The 21,644-nt window shown below is 41.6% G+C and overlaps 1 protein-coding gene across 2 annotated transcripts in view; it reads right to left on the bottom strand.

Annotated features, from left to right (window-relative positions):
* Nucleotides 1-21,644, bottom strand: part of znf185 (zinc finger protein 185 with LIM domain) — a 28,486-nt gene that overhangs the window by 2,629 nt on the left and 4,213 nt on the right. The window contains exons 7-36 of one of the 2 annotated variants that reach the window (XM_086105711.1): nt 19,636-19,683; nt 19,478-19,549; nt 19,306-19,386; nt 19,154-19,210; nt 18,143-18,247; nt 17,779-18,066; nt 17,103-17,168; nt 16,787-16,855; nt 16,395-16,469; nt 15,959-16,033; nt 15,614-15,688; nt 14,864-14,938; nt 14,541-14,615; nt 14,188-14,262; nt 13,928-14,008; nt 13,230-13,304; nt 12,264-12,317; nt 11,992-12,045; nt 10,423-10,473; nt 10,283-10,327; nt 9,591-9,632; nt 5,820-5,885; nt 5,603-5,674; nt 5,420-5,482; nt 5,071-5,163; nt 4,836-4,883; nt 2,414-2,452; nt 1,038-1,091; nt 883-957; nt 772-792 (exon numbers count right to left, since the gene is read on the bottom strand). In XM_086105711.1, the coding sequence (XP_085961837.1) occupies nt 772-792; nt 883-957; nt 1,038-1,091; nt 2,414-2,452; nt 4,836-4,883; nt 5,071-5,163; nt 5,420-5,482; nt 5,603-5,674; nt 5,820-5,885; nt 9,591-9,632; nt 10,283-10,327; nt 10,423-10,473; nt 11,992-12,045; nt 12,264-12,317; nt 13,230-13,304; nt 13,928-14,008; nt 14,188-14,262; nt 14,541-14,615; nt 14,864-14,938; nt 15,614-15,688; nt 15,959-16,033; nt 16,395-16,469; nt 16,787-16,855; nt 17,103-17,168; nt 17,779-18,066; nt 18,143-18,247; nt 19,154-19,210; nt 19,306-19,386; nt 19,478-19,549; nt 19,636-19,683 (2,169 nt within the window). The remainder of the gene's footprint in view (nt 1-771; nt 793-882; nt 958-1,037; nt 1,092-2,413; nt 2,453-4,835; nt 4,884-5,070; nt 5,164-5,419; nt 5,483-5,602; nt 5,675-5,819; nt 5,886-9,590; nt 9,633-10,282; nt 10,328-10,422; nt 10,474-11,991; nt 12,046-12,263; nt 12,318-13,229; nt 13,305-13,927; nt 14,009-14,187; nt 14,263-14,540; nt 14,616-14,863; nt 14,939-15,613; nt 15,689-15,958; nt 16,034-16,394; nt 16,470-16,786; nt 16,856-17,102; nt 17,169-17,778; nt 18,067-18,142; nt 18,248-19,153; nt 19,211-19,305; nt 19,387-19,477; nt 19,550-19,635; nt 19,684-21,644) is intronic. The other variant, XM_086105712.1, reaches the window with a different exon arrangement.

Raw genomic sequence — 21,644 nt, 5'->3', positions numbered from 1 at the left:
AGATGGTCACAATTGCCCAGTAAGCCACATCAATGTTCGTAATTCTTCGCAGAGGATAAAGATTGCGTGCCTGTGAGTAATATTATACTCGCTTTATATTGCTGCACTGTTCGTGTTCAAATAGCATTGTTTATTAGCATTTAGCTAAATGTACTAGGGCTGAACAATTACGTAATCAAATTTAAATTGACATCGCAATGTAATTAAATGTAATTTTCCAATCGCATAGGCTGCCATTCGCGGGGGGACAACTGCTCAATCTTGGTCGGTCGGTCGGCTTTAGTTTTGTTTTTTAATAAATATGTAGATGTATTCATTTATTCATATATATCATCCATATAAGTTCAGTCCTTAATTGTTGTTACATTGTTTTTCAATGTTGCTAGTAGGGAGCGAATGTTTTTGTCAGGGTTCGTCAAGGTTCAACAGGATCGTTCAAGGCTTTTGAACATGTTCAAAATTTTCTTGCGACAAGAAAAGCCATTAAAACTGTTGGCGAATGGCTGGAGAAAATTTGCGACCTTGAACGAACCCCGATGAACCCTGATGTGAATGCACATTCACTACCTTTGCCAACACTCACAAACGTTCGCCCCACAGTTGGATACGGGCTTTCAACATTCTCATCTATGTAAAGCTAGGTAAAGCTTTTTTTTCTCTCTCTTTCTTTACAAGTGTAATTCTCTTTGTTTTATGTTTAGTTTGACAGTAAACCTAAACTGGGAGATTCAGTAACTATCAGCCAAAGTGATGTTTGTTAGAGGTAATTACCTGGAGTAAGAAGAGGACCAGCTGGAAGAGCCATAGACACAAGACAATCAGGATGTGTGCCAAAATAATTCATCAAGATTTCAAGATATCAATCACTGAAATAAAACATACCTATTGAGTGAGCCTGTGGCATTATGGGAGGACATCTCTGACGTGTCGACATACTCCTTCACGTACACGAAGGGCCTTCAATGAGCACGCAGGATGAAGATGAGTTCAGACAACATGGATGGATTAGTTGTCACATTGATTGAAATGATTCTCACTTTTTGGTGTCGGGTTCTGGTGTGGGGGTTCGCGGGGCCTCCACGAGCACGGTCCTGGTGTCAGACAGGGCATCATCGTTAGTCTCATCGCTCAATCAGGGGTGACATGATGATGATACACACGCTCACGAGGCTGCATCTGCTCAGTGCAACTCAGAAAGATAATCATTTTCTGTCAGCGCCGGTTAATGTCGAGCTGCTTGATGGTGAGGACGTTTGACAAATAGACATCTCTAATGCGCATTGGTAATGTGACATCTGGAGAATCGTAATTGTGTGGGAGAAACAAGAAGAAATTGCACTACGGTAGAGAGGCGGAATTTCTTTTAAAGATTTCTGATGACATACCCCAACTCAGCCTTTACTACAGTATATGGACAATGTCCATTTTGTTTTTTTGCCAATAATCAAATAAAATATTCGTAAAATTGATAAATTTGTATGTAGGCCAGATTATCTATCCATTTTCTGATCTGTTTTATCCTAACAAAGGTTGCGGGGGGTGCTGGAGCCTATCCCAGCTGTCTTCGGGCAGTAATCAGTTGCCAGCCAATCGCAGGGCACACAGAGACAAACAACCATCCGCGTTCACACTCACACCAAGGGACAATTTAGAGTATTCAATCAGCCTGCCATGCCCGTTTGTGGGATGTGGGAGGAAACCGGAGGACCCGGAGAAAACCCATGCAGGTACGGGGAGAACATGCAAACTCTACACAGGAAGCCGAGATCGAACCCATGACCTCTGCACTGTGAGGTCAACGCGCTAACCACTGGCCCACCGGGCCACGGGCTACATTAGATATCTTTTAAAAAATTTATTTTGTTAATTTATTGGTGAATTAAATGGATCCATGTAAGAGGCTATCCCATCTTATTTTGGGTCAAAGTGAGACGACACCCTAGACTGTTTTTTGGACAATCACAGGGCATTAGAAATAATAAACTAAAATTGAAAAGGGGAACCGAGTACGAAACTCATCTCCGAATGACCTGGCCTATTTGTCTGTCTTAAAAAGCCTTTCAGCCCCAAAGTTTGCCCACCCCAGAAATTTCATAGGCTTGTGTGCCAAGGCTATATCAATTGTGCACAATGACAAGGTCACACAAACGGTTGGAAGAAAGCTTTACTTTCCACAGTTGTAACGGCCCAATACTTTTGCTTATTTTTACATACAGATAGGAGAATTCTCAAAATACGACTGACTCTAACGTGCTAAAGTAAACATGTAAAATGCTCCTGGAAAAGCCAACATTATAGTCCTGCACAACAACAACACCAGCCTGATAAAAGAGCTTCGACTGCAAGCGCATTAGAGCAGAAGAGAAGACCAGCAAAGCAAACAGACCAAACTTTCACAAGATCATGAACTCACCGATCCATCGACAGCCCCTCCTGTTCGCCGTAGGTCTCCCTGGAATATGAAAGAGAGCCGGATTAGACTTTCACTGTCGGCTGGAGCCGTCAATATGTTGGGCACGTTCCAGCAAGCGGGGATTTGTTTGTTTGGAGGGGTTTTTTCCCATCTAACTCGTCCCCGCAGAGGCCAGAGATTTATTGACCAAGTGGGTGACTTTGACAATTCTGTCACTTGATCATGAACTAAGAGTTTATCTCGATCTCAAGTTGCAAAAAGGCAGAAATTGTCTGGAAAATGTTCAGCGAGAGGTTTGAGTGGGAAATTTCAAGGTGCACGATATGGATGTATGATATTAGATGTGGATTATCAAGCTATTTTGCGTCATGAATAGAATGAAAACAAATCAAAGTGAATATTGTGTTTTGTTATAAAAAGACATGCATGCAAACTTATTTTAATAATGACGATGTTTCATTTGTTTGTGACTAATGAATTGTTCTCAAATTTCCCAATAGACAATGAATAAAATGAACACATTAGTAGTCATGTATGGGATGTTGTGCCCTCTAAACAGCTACCAGATAGATTTTCCACATTTGTATCATCCAAACAGATTTAAAAGTAACACTGGTCAACAAATTGGTACTTAAAAATAGTCATAATAATCAGAGCGGCAAGTAAATTTTTTAGATGATTTTCTCAAGTACATCTTCATAATAATACAGTGATTAGACTTTATATACAAATCTGAAAGACTGGTTCAGATTGGTAGATAATGTTGGTTGTCAGATCTCCCCCACCCCATCCATTTCTGTGTGTTGAACGTTTAGCAGCATTTTGGGGAGAATTTTTAAGGTCTAATTGTTTTGTTTTGTTTTTTCCCTCGATGCATTTCAATGGATGTCAGTTATATTTAAAATGTGGCTAATCTTGGTCCAGGCCAATGCCAATCCTCCCCCCACGAATACGGGGGTCCACAGTACAGTAAATAAAGAAGTTGTTTAAATTGATTGGATGGATTGCTCCTTCTTCCGATCAGATTGGTGATCCATTTCCATTATTTTTGTGTGTCTGAAACTCACTGATTCTCAACTCAACTGTGTTTATAGAGCACTTTAAAACAACCACTGCTGTGTACAAAGTGCTGTACATCGAGCAACTAACATATATACAACAATAAATTAATAACGAAGTCAATAGAAAGCACAAAATAATAAAACTAAGATCAAGTCTGAGTGATGCTGAGTCAAAAGCCAAAGAATACAAATGAGTTTTGAGACACGTTTTAAAGATGGGCAGCGACGGGGCTTGGCGAATGTTCAGTGTGAGGTCATTCCACAGATAGGGACCAGCAACGGAAAAGGCTCCATTCCCTTCTGAGCCTCCGCTTAGTTCTTGGTGCCTCTAATAGAGTCTGGTCCGGAGATCTGAGGCACCGGGCAGGTGTGTAGGGGCGGATGAGCTCAGAGAGGAAAGGTGGAGCGAGGCCATTTAAAGATTTGAAAATAAATAATAGGATCTTAAAAAGAACTCTAAAATGTATGGGGAGCCAGTGAAGGGATGCCAGAGTAGGAGTTATGTGCTCCCTCTTAGGGGTACCAGTCAAGAGGTGAGCAGCGGTATTCTGGACCAACTGGAGATGCTTCATGGAGGATTGGCTGACTCCAAAGGAAAGTGCATGACAGTAATCCAGCCGGGATGTGACGAAGGCATGAATTACTGTTTCAAAGTGCTCCTGTGAAATTGTGTAAAGCCCAATGTAATCTAGCAATATATTTTGTAATATTTATGATTTAAGGGTTAGGTTCTATAATGTGTGTGGGAGATTTTTTCTGAGGCGTCATAGCGATAAATTACAATGCAGGGTGTAAAATCTGTATTGTGCAAGCTTTGGTTTGTTTGTTTGTTTGGTTTGTTTGTTTATTGAACATAAAACATATATACAGTAATAATTTGACAGAAAATAAGGTAGATAAAAAAAGAAAGAAATCAATCTTCATACAACACAGTTATTATGTTCAAGGGAGTAGGAAGAAGTAAAAAACTTATCTAGTCCTACCCCGTTATGTGATTGTATCTAATAAATCATTTTTATATCAATCAGAAAAGAAAAAAGTAAGAAGAAAGATTTATTGGCCACACTTCAAAACAAACAAAAAAAAAAGAAAATAACTCAAAAATCTAATGTTCTCGGGGGGGAAAATGTAAGGGTATATTTGAAATCAACATCTAAAAATGTGTAGGGAGATATAAAGCCATGTCTGATTAAAATTTGCTGGTGATCAGTGTCATCCCCTGATTTCGAAATCAAACCCAGATGTCGCACGCAGGGTGCATTTATCCAATATTTGATTTGAGTGTATTTCCCTTACTTCCCACTCATTTCCATAAATTCCCCTGGAGAGTATCCAACTTTGAAAACTCTTTTATTTCCTACCTGATGGTGGTGATGGTTGTGACTGTGTGCATCCGCGAGTCCTCCAGGCTACGAAACACATCAAATACCAGCATTATGTAAGTTAAGTTTCCACTTAGGTTTAGCTTGTTTTCAATTAAATGCTTGACAGCCTCTTAATTTCCACACACTTATAAATCCTGCTAGAATGGCGAAAAGGGGAGAAAAAGCGACTTTAATTTGCATCTAATGAGCTCCGCCATGGGGAAATGACTACCTCTCCTCCTCCGCTTCTTCCTCTGTAGCGTGAGGGATAGTATACACAGAGGGGGACGTCCACCTGTCCCACGGCGAGTCATTTTCTTTGGACCTAAAAACACAAGATGAGGGGGAAATTCACATTATATGCATTGTGGGAAAAAAAGGCATGCGCTCACCACGCTGATGAGAAATCGGCATCTGATATCCGACCTATTTTTATCAGCAACAGCGCGCAACGTATTCTGGTTCAATGAGCAGAGTGTTCATGCCGCAAAAGCCTCGCCGTAGAGCGAGAGGGAGTCGGGTCAGTGGAATAAAAGGAGTAAGACAGCTAGCTCCCCAGCCCTCCTCCAAAGGTGACTCACTTTCTTTCAAATGTAACCAGAGTCTGTTGTTCCTCCCGTTGGCCTGCTCTTGGAGCCTCTTGGCTGAGTGAAAACACAGACATTGAAAGGCTTTTAGCGCATTATGGACAAAGGGAGAGCTGAACAAAACAAGCCGGAGTACATGGAGTGGAGGTGTAAGAGTAAATCGAAGTGTGTCACCACCTCTCCTCTGTTGTGGTCTGCAGAGGTGTTGTGGTTTCCCACGTGCGCGCCCACGACCGGTGAGTGCTTAGGCTGAAGAAGAGGCGAGCCGTGATGGAGGAGTCGCGGCACATGGAGCGGAACGATAAAGTAAGTGCATTGCTCAAGAAGTGCATTTGTGCGGCTCCCGGCGCTCACTCGCGTATCCATTACAGGTACACCAGGCTGAGGCGAATACCTTGTGGCGGTGGTGTCGATGGGGATGACGTCCTCTGCCAGCGATTCCAGGATTTGGCTCTTCAGACTTGTTAGCATGCGCAAACAAATAACATACAATTAAAGAATAATATGAGGCATGCTGGTATGGGAGTGGTAAGCATGTCTGTCTCACAGTCAAATGCTGTGGGTTCGAATCTCGGTTCAGACCTTTCTGTGCAAGCTTTGCATATTCTATATTGTTTAGCAACGTGATTCGAAACTACCAAAAATGTGAGCCGAGGAACCATTTTGGGTGGGACCGACCAATATGGATTTATTTGAGACTTGGCATAATAAAATTGTGATAACTGATTGATCAGCCAATGAATTGAAATATATACAGATACCGGTGGTATGTCAACTTAGGAGCGCAAATGTGTAGTATAGTATTACCCATACCTGTCAACTCATACGGTTTAGCCATAGTTCATACGGATTTTGTGGTGAATCTTACGTATATGGCCGTATCGCACAAATCATACGGATTCTGAAAATTTCCGGGGTTTTTTTTCACCAACTCCAAATGATTTGGAGTTGGTGAAAAAAGTAACGCAGGAATACAACTCTGAACACAGTAATGCCACTAAGTAGAATGATGATTAGACATTAACCAGACATTGTATTATGGAGATCTACAATAAATATCATTGAAAATTTCGTGGGGTTTTTTTCTGCCGTTATTTTGACATATAAAATGCTTTGATATGTTATAAGGATTTTTTGCTCTTTATAAGGATTTTTTTTGGTAGTTTATACAGGTTGGCGCTCCGAAAAGTTGACAGGTATGATTACCGGTACTTCTAATTAAAGCTACTGCAAGAACAGAATAAAACAAGTCATTTACTTTCATGTGTTTAATTGTGTTTGTTTTCCCTTGACCTCAAACCCAGTTCTCTGACTGTAATGCTACAATTGACAATAGTTACTGCACATGCAAGGGCAATGACTAAGGTTTCCCATCTGATCATGTATTGCCTCCTATCAGTCTGCAGCATACAGTACGAGTTGAGAGAGTGACCAGCATCTTAGTAATTGTGACACCTCGAAAGAAAACTTCAAAGAGAATTTTAACGAGTGTAAATAACTTGTTGACAAGCAAACTCGTTCCCTGCTGGTTGCATTTAACTCAACTCAACTGTATTTATGGAGCACTTTCAGACAGCCATCGCTGCATACAAAGTGCTGTACATGGAGCAACTAACATATACAACAGTAAAGCAACATATCGTAACAAAGACGGAAGAAAGCACCGAACAGCAAAACCAAGAACAAATCTGAGTCATGCTGAGTCAAATGCCAAAGAATACAAGTGAGTATTGAGGCGGGTTTTAAAGATGGGCAGCGAGGAGGCTTGCCGAATGTTCAGTGGGAGGTCATTCCACAGAGAGGGACCAGCAACAGAAAAGGCTCAATCCCCTCTGAGCCTCAGTTTAGTTCTTGGTACTTCTAATAATAGTGTGGGACAAATAAAGGATATCTTATCTTAATGTCTGGTCTGCAGACCTGAGGCGCCCGGCAGGTGTGTAGGGGCGGATGAGCTCAGAGGAATCAAAAATGTTTGTCGATGTGAGGAGAAACGCAAGTAGGGACCAACTACATCGCCGCATGGACTCGTCATTTTAGTCTGTACAGCCCAATAAGTAATCATGCAAACACGCTTTATCATTAGCTAAACCAAATGCACTAAAACAGAGGAGTCGCTCTAAATTCATTTTTATACGTAGAGGCCATCGCACAAATTGGTGAAATTTGTGTACCCAGGCAATAAAATGTTTAAAACGTACAATTACACGAAAATTGTATCAAGCGTCCAGCACATTCACTTTTACTGTGCGACTGATGATGTTCGCTTTCTGTATTAAAGCCTCAGAGACATTGAATTGCTGAAGCATTCTCAGTGTTGTAATTTCCCTGTGTTACTGTGCTGCCTCCTGTTGTGCGAGTGTTAAACTACATATGATGACGCTGCGTTCGCTGCGCATGAGCAGTTCAGTATTTAGGAAGAGCGTGCAGGTTCGGGGTGTCGTGGTGTCCTCACACATGGTCGTCAAGCCTTTAAGTTCGTAAAGTCCGCAGAGTTCATGACCAAAAAACTCGACCATCAATTTTCCTATAATCTACATCTGCCTTCTGCCCCTGCCTTCCACCTCTGACCATTACCTTCTGTATTCCGTCTCCAAACCCACCTTGAGTCACCTACAATCTGTCTTCCATCTCCCAAACTTGCCTTCTACCACCTATTAAAGAGCCTTACCTCAAGATACCTGCCTCCTGTATTCTAACCGATGCACCATCCTGTACCCTGTATACCCCAAACTGATCCAGCATAATTATCCTCCCCAACACTTTCTATTAGTGACAATGCCATGGCTAAGTTTAAGTATTTGCTGATTTTGATGGTAAAAACCCATGAAGCGTTTCACTACAAAAAAGATTACTTAAAACAAAACATGTCAGAGATTGAGCGATACAGTATCATACAGTATCATTAAAATTTTAGCTAACAAAGAAAAAGGGGGAAATGAACATGTATTTATATATATATATATACTGTATATATACACACACATACATACACACACTTGTCTGTAAGTATATTTCTATATCAATTTGAGACTATTTGTATGTGTACTTTTTTTAATGTATTGCTGAGGTATCTATTGTGTATCGACATCTCTAGCATTTACCTCATGTAATATTGCAACGATGTAATATGGTGGGGAACATGACAACCTAGCAGCGATTAATGTCTGTCTCACAGTTCTGCGGTTCGGGGTTGGCTCTGGACTTCTTGTGTGGAGCTTGCTTGTGCACAATTCAAAAACTTGCATGGTGGGTCCATTGAGGACTCAAAGTCGCTCATGGTTGTGAATGCCAATGTGAGTGGCTGTTAGTCGTGTGGCATGTGATTGGCTGGTGGCCAGTCCAGGGTGTGCTACACCTTTCACCCAAAGCACACCAGGTGCGCAGAGCCACGATAGAAAATGGATGGACAGATGGATAATGAGGACATCTTTGTTTTATATCCCGGCCCTTATTGAGGTGAACAACACCTAAAAATCCCCTGAGGGGAACAACCAGTTAACTTGGCTTCCAGTTCTAGTATGCTCAGATAATGAATTCCTCTATCTATCAAAAGATATCAAATCAACTCTGATGGCCTTATTAGTTATTTTGGCCATTAATCATTCATTCATTTTCCGAATGGCTTGATCCTAACTAGGGTCGCGGGGGGGTGCTGGAGCCTATCCCAGCTGTCTTCGGGCAGTAGGCGGGGGACACCTTGAATCGGTTGCCAGCCAATTGCAGGGCAATCAGAAACGAACAACCATTCGCGCCCACACCCACACCTAGGGACAATTTGGAGTGTTCAATCAGCCTGCCATGCATGTTTTTGGAATGTGGGAGGAAACCGGAGCACCCGGAGAAAACCCACACAGGCCCGGGGAGAACATGCAAACTCCACACAGGGAGGCCGGAGCTGGAATTGAACCCGGTACGTCTGCACTGTGAAGTCAACGTGCTAACCATTCGACCACCGGGCCGCCCGCCATTGATCATTTCAAATTAATTTGCTAATGTACTGTATGTCACGGCATTTGAAAAATGTGTGATAGTTCAAAAAAATATGCATTGAATAAAGTAAGGAGTTATTGCATCAATAAAGATGTATGGTATTGCATTCATTCGAAGAGATCACATAGTTTAAGAGCTTACTAGGTGTTGGCTTGCTGTAGATATAAGAACTGACCTGATCTCTGGGTCTTTCCTCTCCATGAAAGTGTGTGGCGAACTAAAGAAGAACATAACATCTGAATTAAAACTATAAGTAAGACTGATTACAATTTGTCCTGGCAAAGTAAAGTCAGAATTCACACAAGACTATGTGAGATTTAATCATACAATTAATGTAGAGTACATGAGCAGAAAACTCATCTTTTTAGCTATTTAAAATCAAAATTAATATTTGCAGTGAAACCTCAAAAGTTTAACCCATAGTCAGTTTAACAATTTTATTAATGTTGCAATATGTCTCGGGGTGAACAATTTTCTTTGTTTTTTTTTCTCCCTGTAAATTATGAGCAATACATTTACATAGCTATCATAAGGCTTCACTCATCTTCATTTGTGATAAAACTGCTTGTACAGTTAAAAGGTTTTATGACCGCAATAATGTGAAACTGAAACAAATTGATTTATTATTAGTAAACCAGCATTGCTGAAAGCCTTGTGTTGAACTTTAGGCGTTTCACTGAAAATAGTCCATTTAATTGTAATTATTTCAAGAATTCTGACGGGAACACATTGGAGCACGATAGCAGTTATACACTACGCAATGAAACTGTTGCAGTCGCAATCACGACAAGTTTGTCTCCTCCTATTAGCACCACAAACAGCACTCCCGAGAGAGGAAAGGTGGAATTTGTGCGATCCATTCTGTACCTGCTGATGGAAATATCAGAGAGGGGCTGTAGCAGGTCAGAGGAGCTGCAGGAGAGAAAAGGGACTCGTAATCACATTGTGCTGCATTATGCATGACGAGAGCTGCACCACGGTCACAGCTCCCAAACCAATATGATTACCTGTTTCGGGATGTGGTCCCTATCGGGTACGGATCAAATGGATCAGTCGAGCTGAAAGACAATTTCACACTGATTTCACTCTCAATTGTCAGCACGACGCGTCTGTTGTCACATTGACTCTTAATGGGAAGATGTAATTCAGGATGAATTGTAAACAGAAACAGAGATGGACTGGAGGGTCGGGGGGAGGGGGTCACTGGGAAACAAAATCACAATGATTGTGAAAGCGCTGCATCGTATTTTGATTGATGTTGAAATCCCGATTAATAAACACGATTATTCATTGATTTCAAATCTTTGTATTTATTGAAATATAACTTAAAAGAACAACCAATAAATAAACCAGTAACAAGTAAAACAATAATTAATAAAATAATGGCAGCAAAAAAACAAACAAAAAAAACTATAGATAAAAATGTCTGCCTGCAATGCACACATTGGCCTCTATGAGGCAGCGTGGTGCATGAGGACAGTGTGTGTCGCAGCAAATTACCAGCATCTGTTATTTGGATGAAAAACGATTTATTTTCTATTTAACAAAACGTTTTTGTTCATTCATCCATGCCAACCACACTAATAACAGGCAGATCATAAAAATGCTCTTCCACCAGATGACAGAAGGTGTAGTACATAATTAACCCATGTATCCACTTTTTGTGCATTGTTTTGCTAAAGCTCCTATCGCACTGAGTGGCGAACAATGGCCAGTGTTTTTGAAGGCAGCGAACGTTGCGTTAATGTCAGAGTTTGCCTTGCCATAAGAAAAATGACTAAAACTCTTGGGGAATGTTTGGTGAATGTTTCGCCAACATTAATGACCTTGACCGAACCTGACAGAACTTTGACATGAACACGCATTTTTCTACCTTCGCCAACAGTCGACCTCAGTGGAATAGGGCCTGAAGTAGTGTGATGAGATTCGGGGTTTTTTCGACATGAAATATGTATCTTGGCTCAGTCAAGTTTGGGAAACATTTGGATGCACACATTTCAGCAGATTGTTCGAATCAATCGCGATGCATTGGACTAGCGACCGGAAGGTAGCACGCCTCCGTATCCAAGAAGCGGAAATGACGTGTGCATAGAGTCCATTACACACACACACACACACACACACACACGCACACACACACAATTTTGCCTTCCTGACAGATCAAATGTTAGCTCGTCATTCGGGTTTTCCAGTGAAAGCTAGCAATAAGCTCCCAGTGTCTCTTAAACAAAGAATGTGTTGTATTACAAATTTACACTGTGTCAAACTGTGACATCATTAAGCAGCCTAAAACACACTCACCAAAAGAACACAAGCACAGCAAAACGGTGCTTCTAAAAACAAAGGAACTTGCACAAACACAACTACTTCATCCTACACATTGATTTTCTTTGATTCTAATATTTTTCTGATCGTGAGAAGCCCAAATCGGAATTTCAATTAATTGCACAGCCTTAGTCAACAGCATTAGCCTTCATCGTCAGCTCGATGTACAGGTACGTAAACGCCAAGAATCATGGACCGTTTCCCCACATCAAACCAAACATGCCCAGAAAAAGCAAGTCAAACTACCGTACCTCAACTCTGTCACTGTGGTGGTCACACGTGAGCTCAAGAGGTCACGCTCCTCCCTGAGCAGTGATGGCGAGATGGAGAGGTAAGGAGCGAGGAACCGCATGAAAGACGTGATGAGCGGAGAAAAGAGGGCAGGCAAAGGTTACTGTGGTGCTTCTCATGCACTATTTACACTGAGAGTACTGACAGACATGCAACTATTTGACTAGTCTGCAAACCAGGACAGAATGGATTTTGTGTGTGTGGGGGGCGGGGGGGGGGGCACTTGCCATACCTGTTCTCAGTAATGGTGACAGTTTGGGAGGTTATAGCGACAGTCTCTGTGTTGCTGACGGACAGAGAAGGCACGGCATTCAGAGTCAGTACGGATCATTTTACAAGTCGTCAGATCAAAAACTCTTTTCTACCAGGAAGTCGTGCGATTGCATCTAACTGGTTTGTTTTCAGTGTAAGTCGTGTGATTGCATCTAACTGGTTTGTTTTCAGTGTAAGCGGGTGTATCTGAGCCTGGTGGAGACAAACAAAGCAGTGATACTTCAACAGAACAGAACATTCTCTTCTATTTTCGGCCGTGCAGACAACATGTCGTTTCCTCTTTCAAAGTATCGGCTTCAAGAAAGCTTTCTTTCTGAATTCATATCTCACGTTGAGCAGCATGGAATATTGAAGACCAATGGGCTTCAGCAAAGGTTATTGGCCACAATGCATTTTCAACAGGTTGTACCAAACGCCTTTCTAGAGATTTACCATGTCACTCTTCACAATCATGTAAACATCACCTCTCTGCGCTCAGAAGCGATGTGAAAATAGCTAGCAGAAAAGACACTGCATACAGTCTTGTTTACAGAGCGGTAGATGTATGTGCTGATAAGAATTAGAAGTGCAGAATGTATTATTATTTATTTTTAAATGAAGTCAAATCAAAATAAAAATTTACTACTGGATAATGAAAAATGCCAAACATGCAGACACAGAGGGAGAGCAAATGCTTTTGCAACAATTTCTCTCCTTACATGCAGTTTTTTTTGTTTTTGTTTTTGTTTTATTTAATTGCATTTATTTGCAGAACTATTGGTCTTTCCTGGAGATGAACGAAAGATCAGTGTAAAGCTTTGCATCCAACTTGTGCATCATGCAAATACAATGACACTGACAACGAAAGCACTGATTTGGAACATTATAAAAAAAGAATTTTTTAGAGGGTATGGGGCGGGTGTGGGGGGGGGGGCTTTTCTTGTACCTTTCAAATTCAGTGTGCAGATCCTCACTCCAATGGACGGAGCTGGAGGGAGCGGGCTCTTCAGGTTCTTCTTGCCTGTAGATGCGGAAAGATCAGAGGAAAAATAAATACAAATTGCAACGGGAAAGGGGGATAATTTCTCTCCCCACATGCTGTTTTTTTTTTAATTGCATTAATTTGTGGAACTACTGTTATTCATCCATTTTCTAATCCGCTTATCCTCACAAGGGTCGTGGGCATGCTGGAGCCGATCCCAGCTGCCAACGGGTAGTAGGCGGGGCCAACTGGTTGCCAGCCAATCACAGGGCACACATAGACAAACAACGACCATTCATGCCTACGATCACACCTAATGACAATTTAGGGTGATCAATTAACCTGCCATGCGTGTTTTTGGAATGTGGGAGTAAACCGGAGTACCCGGAAAAAAATCATGCAGGCACGGGGAGACCATGCAAACTCCACAGAGGAAAGCCAGAGCCAGAATTGAACTCTGCACCTCTGCACTGTGAGGTCGACACGATAACCAGTCGACCACTGTGCCGCCTCACTGGTATTTACCAGATATGAACTATTGAGCAGCGTTAAAGCTTTTCATGCATCCGACTTGCACATCATGTAAATACATTGCCAACGAAAGCGCTGATTTGGAACATTATCATTTTTATTTTTTGGGGGGGGGGGGGGGATTTGTGTACCTTTCAAATTTAGTGTGCAGATCCTCACTCCAACGGACAGAGCTGGGGGGAGCAGGCTCAGGTTCTTCAGGTTCTTCTTGACTATAGAGGCGTATTTTTTAAATTGCATTAAATTTGCGCTCCTACGGGTATTTACTGGATATGAACTTTTGAGCAGTGTAAAGCTCTGCATCCGACTTGCACAATATGTAAATACATTGCGATTGACAAAGAAAACATTGATTTTTTATTTATTTTATTTTTTGTGACTTTTCTTGTACCTTTCAATTTCAGTGTGCAGATCCTCACTCCAACGGACGGAGCTGCGGGGAGCGGGCTGTTCGGGTTCTTCTTGACTGTATCGGCGGAAAGATACGAGGAAAAAATAAATACAAATCACAAGGGGAAAGGAGGTGGGGGATCATTTCTCTCACTACATGCCGTTTTTTTAGTTGCATTCATTTGTGGAACTACTGGCATTTTTCAGATATGAAATATAGGGCAGTGTGAAGCTTTGCACCCAGCTTGCACAATATGTCAATACATTGCCATTGACAAAGAAAGCATTGATTTGGAACATTATTAAAAGAAAAATCTTTTTTATGGGGCGGGGGGGGGGGGGGGACTCATGTACCTTTCAATTTCAGTGTGCAGATCCTCACTCCAACGGACAGAGCTAGGGGGAGCGGGCTCTTCGGGTTCTTTTTGACTGTAGAGGCGGAAAGATAAGAGGAAAAATAAATAAAAATCGCAAAGGTAAAGGGATAATTTCTCTCACGACATGTAGTTTTTTTTCTTAATTGCATTCATTTGCCGAACTACTGGCATTTACCAGATATGAAATATAGAACAGTGTTACGCTTTGCATCCAACTTGCATCATACGTAAATACATTGCAGATGACAAAGAAAGTATTAATTTGGAATGTTATAATTTTTTTGGGGGCTTTTCTTGTACCTTTTAAATTCAGTGTCCAGATCCTCACTCCAACGGACAGGGCTGGGGGGATCGGACTTTTCAAGTTCTTCTTGACTGCAGAGGCGGAAAGATAAAAGGAAAAATAATAGGAAGAATCAATACAAATCGCAAGGGCAAAGGGGGCAATAATTTATCTCACTACATACTGTTTTGTGTGCGTCTTTTTTTTTTTTTTAAATTGCATGAGTTTACGGAACTACTGGTCTTTCCCAGAGATGAAATAAAGAGCAGTGTAAAGCTTGCACCATATGTAAATACATTGCAACTGTCAACAAAGCATTGATATGGAACACAGGTTTCAAAGTCAAGGCCCGGGGGCCAGATCTGGCCCACTACATCATTTTATGTGGCCCGCAAAGACAAATCAAGCATGTCAACTTCCATGATAGTTGCTAAAGTCTGAACCAAAATTTCAAATTGTCATATCTAAGCCATAACAACAATATTTAAATTAAACAAGCCATTATTCTTGACATCCGATTTCAAAACAATATATCCATCAGGTTGTTGTTCACTGTGTCTGTAATATGTGGAGGTGGTTAAACATTAATATGGTTTTACAATATTCACAGTCATAACGACCCTCCAAGGGGAAACCGTAACGACAATGTGGCCCCTGACAAAAATGAGTTTGACGCCCCTGATTTAGAATATTATAAACATCTATTTTTTAATGTAATTTTATTTATTTATTCGTTTTTTTTAATTTGAGGTGGGGTGTTCTTTTACTTTTCAAATTCAGTGTGCAGATCCTCACTCCAACGGACGGGGCTGGGGGGAGCGGGCGCCTCAGGTTCTTCTGGACTGCAGAAGCGGAAAAATAAGAGTCAAAATAAATACAAATCGCAAGGGGAATGGAGGGGGATAATTTCTCTCACTACATGCTGCTTTTTTTTTTTTTAATTGCATTCATTTGCGGAACTACTGGTCTTTCCTGGAGATGAAAAAAAGAGTAATGTAAAGCTTTGCATCCAACATGCACAATATGTAAATACATTGCCACTGTCAACAAAAGCATTGATTTGGAACATTATAAAAATTCTCTTTTTTTGGCGGGGTGGGGGGTTCTTGTACCTCTCAAATTCAGTGTGCAGATCCTCACTCCAACGGACGGGGCTGAAGGGAGCGGGCTCTTCAGATTCATCTTGACTGCAGATGTAGAAAGATAACAGAAAAAATAACAGGAAGAATAAATACAAATCACAAGGGTAAGGGGGGGTGGGGGGGGGGGGAATTTGATTGACCCAGGAAGTCAGACTGACGAAGAAAAGATTACCTTACATACCATAAGGTGGAGGATTAATGATGTGTTAAGTTATGCATGTGTGTTCTTGATATGTTACACGCTTGCCATACATGATGTGTTGTTGAGCAGTAAACAGGTCATTCATTGACTTCAGAGCAGAGGGATTCACATACAACAGCATGTGAAGCTCAACAGTGCCACCTTGTGACTGGTGTTCTCAAACAATTTTGATGTCTTTCATTTGACTTTGTGAATTTCACAAACCCAGAAGTGAGATTCAAGAGATCCTCTGTTCTTGCTTCATGGTTGCTGAGAACTGGATCTGGATACTGCTCCTTTCTAATGACATAAAGGAAACAGATCACTGAACCTATTTTGGCCTGCGCACGCACGCACACACACACACACGCACACACACACACACACACACACACACACACACACACACACACACACACACACACACACACACACACACACACACACACACGCCTCTTTAGTCATTTCTAATTTGGAAGTAACTCTTGACAGGTATTTTTAGCTAGCAGTAAATGAGATGTGACTCCTTTGAAGTGAACACAGTGGCCAAATGCCATTCTGTGTCTTCTTGCCAACACTGCTGTGAAATGAATGGGAAAGTAGTTTTAGTTGTGTACCCTTCCTCTGAGTAAGCGAACGCAGAGCCTTTCTCTTCCTTTGCCAGCCCTGGCTCATCATCCCTCAGGCTGAAGTGGAAATGAAGAAGAAAAAAAAAATCTTATCAGATGGCATGCTAAGCTTAGACATGTTATTGCCAAAGGAAAGTTGGGGTTTTTTTCTCCTTTTTTTGCCTGCTTCCATCTACAAACAGGTGACAAATTAAAGTTGTGAAAAAGCAAGGCTACATCTCTTTCTCTGGAGCCACAAAGAGCCAACGCAAAGGCCGTAAAAATAATTGGACATATGTATTGAAGGATGTGTTGCCGCCAATACCTGGTGGAGTTTGAGTCATTAGGAATGAGGTTTTCATACATGGCGGTAAGCGTTTCAACTCTCGAGCTGTAAAGATAAAGAGCAAATGCATGAAATTCCAGGTCAAAGTCTCCTTGCAACGTTTGTCGAGATAGAATGCAAGCATGCCACTGAAATACCATCGAAGGACTCAAAGTGTGTACAGGAAAATTTTGAATTTCAGTTACCCACTGAAATTCAAAATTTTCACCAAAGAAAACAATAATACGGAAAATATACTGTATAGTCATGACACATCAATATCCTTTTTTTTCTCCATTACATTCGTGCCGCTTCAGAATTGCAACTGACACTTGAACAGTGAGTTGCAATTCTGATGAGCGTCGCTTGAATGTTCCTTTCGTTTCAAAAATGATCGGCGCGCTAATTATTTCAATAATAGTGAACACTTTTTTCAAAATGAGGGTGCTGAAGATCATGACAAGTAGCAAGGCATTCTAAAATACAACGCAACAAGAATTCTATAGTAGAATATAATATAAATACAAATGGCCAAATAAATATCTCTCTGCGAGTACACAGATACAGAGGTTTGTAATAATGCTAGTAACTATGCTGTTTCTTTCAAAGGGAAACATTTTCTGACGGTGAGGGGCACGCAAAAGTAACTTTCAGGTTAGTACGACAGATTTCTGACCTTGAGTTTTCCAAAAGCTCTGGTTCTTCATTGATTGTGACGAGATGAGTGTCGGGAGCTTCTGAATCATTGTGTTCTGAATGGGTGGAAACAACGTGAAGATAATCGGTGATGAGTTCGGGGAGGGGAGCGGCCACCTTGGTGCAGTCCGGTTTCATGTCCTCCAACGGCTCCTTGTTCACAGCAGACATTCGAGGGGGGTCTTCTTTCACAGGTTCGGGGGGGGCCACCTCCACTTTTGGAGGCTCATTAACAGTGACGACGGTTGTCTTGACGCTCGAGCTGACTCTGTCAATGAGACGGTCGGTGAGAGGACGTGACAACGCCTAATGCAGTTCCAAGAGACACTTGGCTGAGGATTTACATGGTTTCTGTCTTGGCTGCTTCTGGCACAGATGCGACAGATGTGATGGGGATGACTGGGGAGGGGAGCACAGGGCTCACGGAGGCATCATCTTCAATCTCCACCCTGCACATTTGGAGCGCAAAACAACACACACTAACGTACACACATTGACGTGTTTGAGGCAGTCGTTGAGTGTCTGTACTTAAACATTCACCCTTATGTTATTGTGCTGTTACTTTTTTAAATACAGAAGAACTTCCAAAGTGGAACAGGAAAAATATGCATTGAAGCCGTGTGAATAGTAGCAGCTTAGCATTGGGGAATTCAGCAATTTGTGAATGTGTTAAAGTGAGTTGAGGATCTTCATTTCGGCAAAAGTGGTGCTGTGGCACCGAGACCATTTTAAACCTGGTGGCTGAGCACTGCTTGTCAAACGTCAAACTAGACTTGTCCTCCAATCGTCATTGAGTGTGACATCACGTAAGCAGCGTCCATAAAAAGCCACTTGGTGATCGTATCGCGCCAAAAACAACTTCCTGTTCCTGAGGAAGCTTTACTCTATGTTTGCTTTATTTCTTTTCTTTTTTTTAACCAAGTTAACTTAACTTTGTGTCGTGAAATATACATGGACAAATCATCTGAAAAAGAAATTAAATGGACGTGTATTATACAAATACTGAGGATTAAAGCCTTAATCATAATAAAAAGTGATGATATTATCACACTTAAAAACTTTTGAGATGTTTGAAGAGTTTTCTTTATCCAAACATTGGGGTGCTGAAATACTATATCTTTCCCTCAGTGTGATTGCACTATAAAAAAGACATAATACGGAATGGTGTTATGGCATCGCTGTAAAATCACCGCACACGGTCGCACATTCTGGCCATCTCATAAGAATGTACCGATGAGCAATACAATACAGGGGCCATATTTGCAAGATGTTCGAGGACAGCTGTGCTATGCCGTGATGCATCATGCAGTGCAATCTTCATCCACAAAGAATGCCGTTTTAGAAGTGCAATTTACCTTTTTGCCACAAATGAGCGTGATTCTTGGGTCTCTGAATTTTCAGCTGCTTGAGCCCTGTATATTGGTGGGTGGGGAGGGGAGACATCGACTTTTAGGAGCAGAACACGCTAGAGCTTCTTTTCCCAAAGCAGTAGAAAGTAAAAACATACTCAAATTTCTTTGCGGCAGAGAGCACATAAGACCGTTGTCTGGGTGCAGATTTGTCCAGCACTTTGCTGGCTGCTGCCGTGCTGAAAAAAAAAAAAGAGCCAGTGTGGCGTTAATGCAATCTCTCAGCAGGTAAGGTTTAAATTGGACTGGGCGCGTGCATACGTGTCCTACCGTTTCAACTGCTCCTCACTGCTAATCTTGCTGTCCAGCTCCTCAGTAGAGGGCTTCACCATGTGGGGAGCGCTAAGGACCACACACACACACACACACATCTCACGAGAACATATTCACATTTCTTCACAGTCAATACAAGCGATTAGTGAGCTTACATTTCCTTGTAGCCCTCCGAATGGGTTTTGGTGACTTTCGATGTCCCACTGCCAAAACACAACACGCCACGATGAAAAGCAAAGATCACAAGACCCTTCACTGAGTACACAGAAGATCAAGCAGTAAAGTTGTAAGCAGTAGCGTTGTAAGCCTTTTTGCTAGGCGGACAGGATGGCAGGTTTTTTGGCCGCAATACGTCAGGTGGATGGATTGAAAAACACATGCATGATTTTAATGACCTTTGAGCTGGATTGTGGTGCCTCTGACAGGGACCATGTACAGACTCCCAAGGTGGTCCAAAATGTTGTTGCACAAGAGCTGACAAGAATTTGAAGAAGACATTTCTCCTACACTGGTTTTACATGACAGAATTCGAGAGGATGAGTAGTTTTTACCTTCTTAGATCAAAATCTTGCTGGATCAAATCTGAACACACTGTAGTAGGTACAAATAACCCAGAGTTGGCTCAGGCCCTTTTGCACCTAGAGGTCGGTTAACTATTTCACCCAAATTGGGTAACCAAACGATTTTATGAGTGTAGTGTTACTGCACTGGCCCCATGAAAATATTGGAACTTAAAGGCCATCTCCTCGTTCATAAAGCACAAAATTATTAGGTACCTTAAAGAGGAGTTGGCAATTTTTGCCATCCTATATTCCTCTCCTCATTCATCTATAACTGCTTCAGACAACAAAGTGTATGCAGGAAAGTGGTTAAGAGTGCACGATTGTCTGTGTCTCATGTGTTCTTTTGTATTATTTTGTCTTTTTTTTTTGTTAACTTTTCTTTTGATAGCGGCGCGGATACCCGCAGCGGCTCCTCTTGTTTTATGTTGAGAGGGAAGACATTTCATCTGTGCTTTATGTTACACATACAGTACATTTGACAATAACGTTTATCCAATCCAATCCAAATATTTGTTACAATTGTCATTATAACTTGACAAATGATCTGTGAAAAAAAAAACCCTTTCAGATCCAATCTTGTACCTTTCATTTATAAGAAACGAGCACCCTCGAGGAATACCAACCACACAGAAGGCGTGACTGACGAGGTTTGACATTTGCTGTGCACTCGTGGGCACACTCCTAACCAATCACCAGCGCATCCGAAGCCTCATGCTGACCTGGTTGACCTTGAGCTCCAGTAGATTTACTGAATCTATAACAAAATATCCTCTTCAGGAAATTTAAATTTAAAAAAACGGCCATGTTCTGTTTTTCAACAACTGAGGAAAAGACGAGCAAGCAGAAGCAGAGAGCGAAGCGATGAAGATCCAGAGTCGACTTGGAATCTGAAACATTTCTACACATGGGGGGGGGCAAGTTTATGACCTCTTTCTTAGTTTTAACTGATTGTACATTATGAAAAATAAAACATGAGACCCATTAAATTTCGTTTTATACGAACACTCCTTTCTAAAATAATTCGCTCTACTAACATAGCAGCTGTGGCTAGTGCCGGCTTGTTTACAGTGCTAATGCTGGCTGAGTATTGCTAGCGCTGCCATTTTGTTGACACCGGATACGTGTTCTCTGTGACTGTTTGTCGTGACAAAGCAATTTCATAACCACATGCCATTATGAAGTTTAAGAATCTTTGGGCAGAGACCTCGAGGGGGGGCGAGATTCGTGAAGTGAGGTGAATTTAAATCTTGCATCCGGTTTCAACACTGCACCCGCCTCATCAAGCATGTCGTCAAGTGCTATATATTGTAAAACAACAGCAACAACAACAAATAGCTGTTGCTGGCAGATGATAAAAATTAGATTTTGCTTTTTTTTTTTTTTTTTATTAGCCTCGAGGCTAAATTATTGCATCTCTATTAACCGGATGCTTCAACTGCTCTGTAAAGTTACTCTGCTAGGTTCAAAAGTCTATTGTTTGATTGCTGACTGAACTGAATCTCCTCAGCTACAAAGTACGGACTGTACCGGTGCCTTCAGAGCTTGAAGGGCCTGACAAGTCAACCAGAGCACTCTTCTCCCACTTCTCTCAAGGCAGAATG

The sequence above is a fragment of the Hippocampus guttulatus genome, chromosome 2 (assembly GCF_054856545.1).
Source record: "Hippocampus guttulatus isolate MCC_2025c chromosome 2, RoL_Hgut_1.0, whole genome shotgun sequence".
Lineage (NCBI taxonomy): Eukaryota > Metazoa > Chordata > Actinopteri > Syngnathiformes > Syngnathidae > Hippocampus > Hippocampus guttulatus.
The sequence above is the reverse complement of the archived record's forward strand: the minus strand, read 5'-3'. Positions and strand labels throughout refer to the sequence as shown.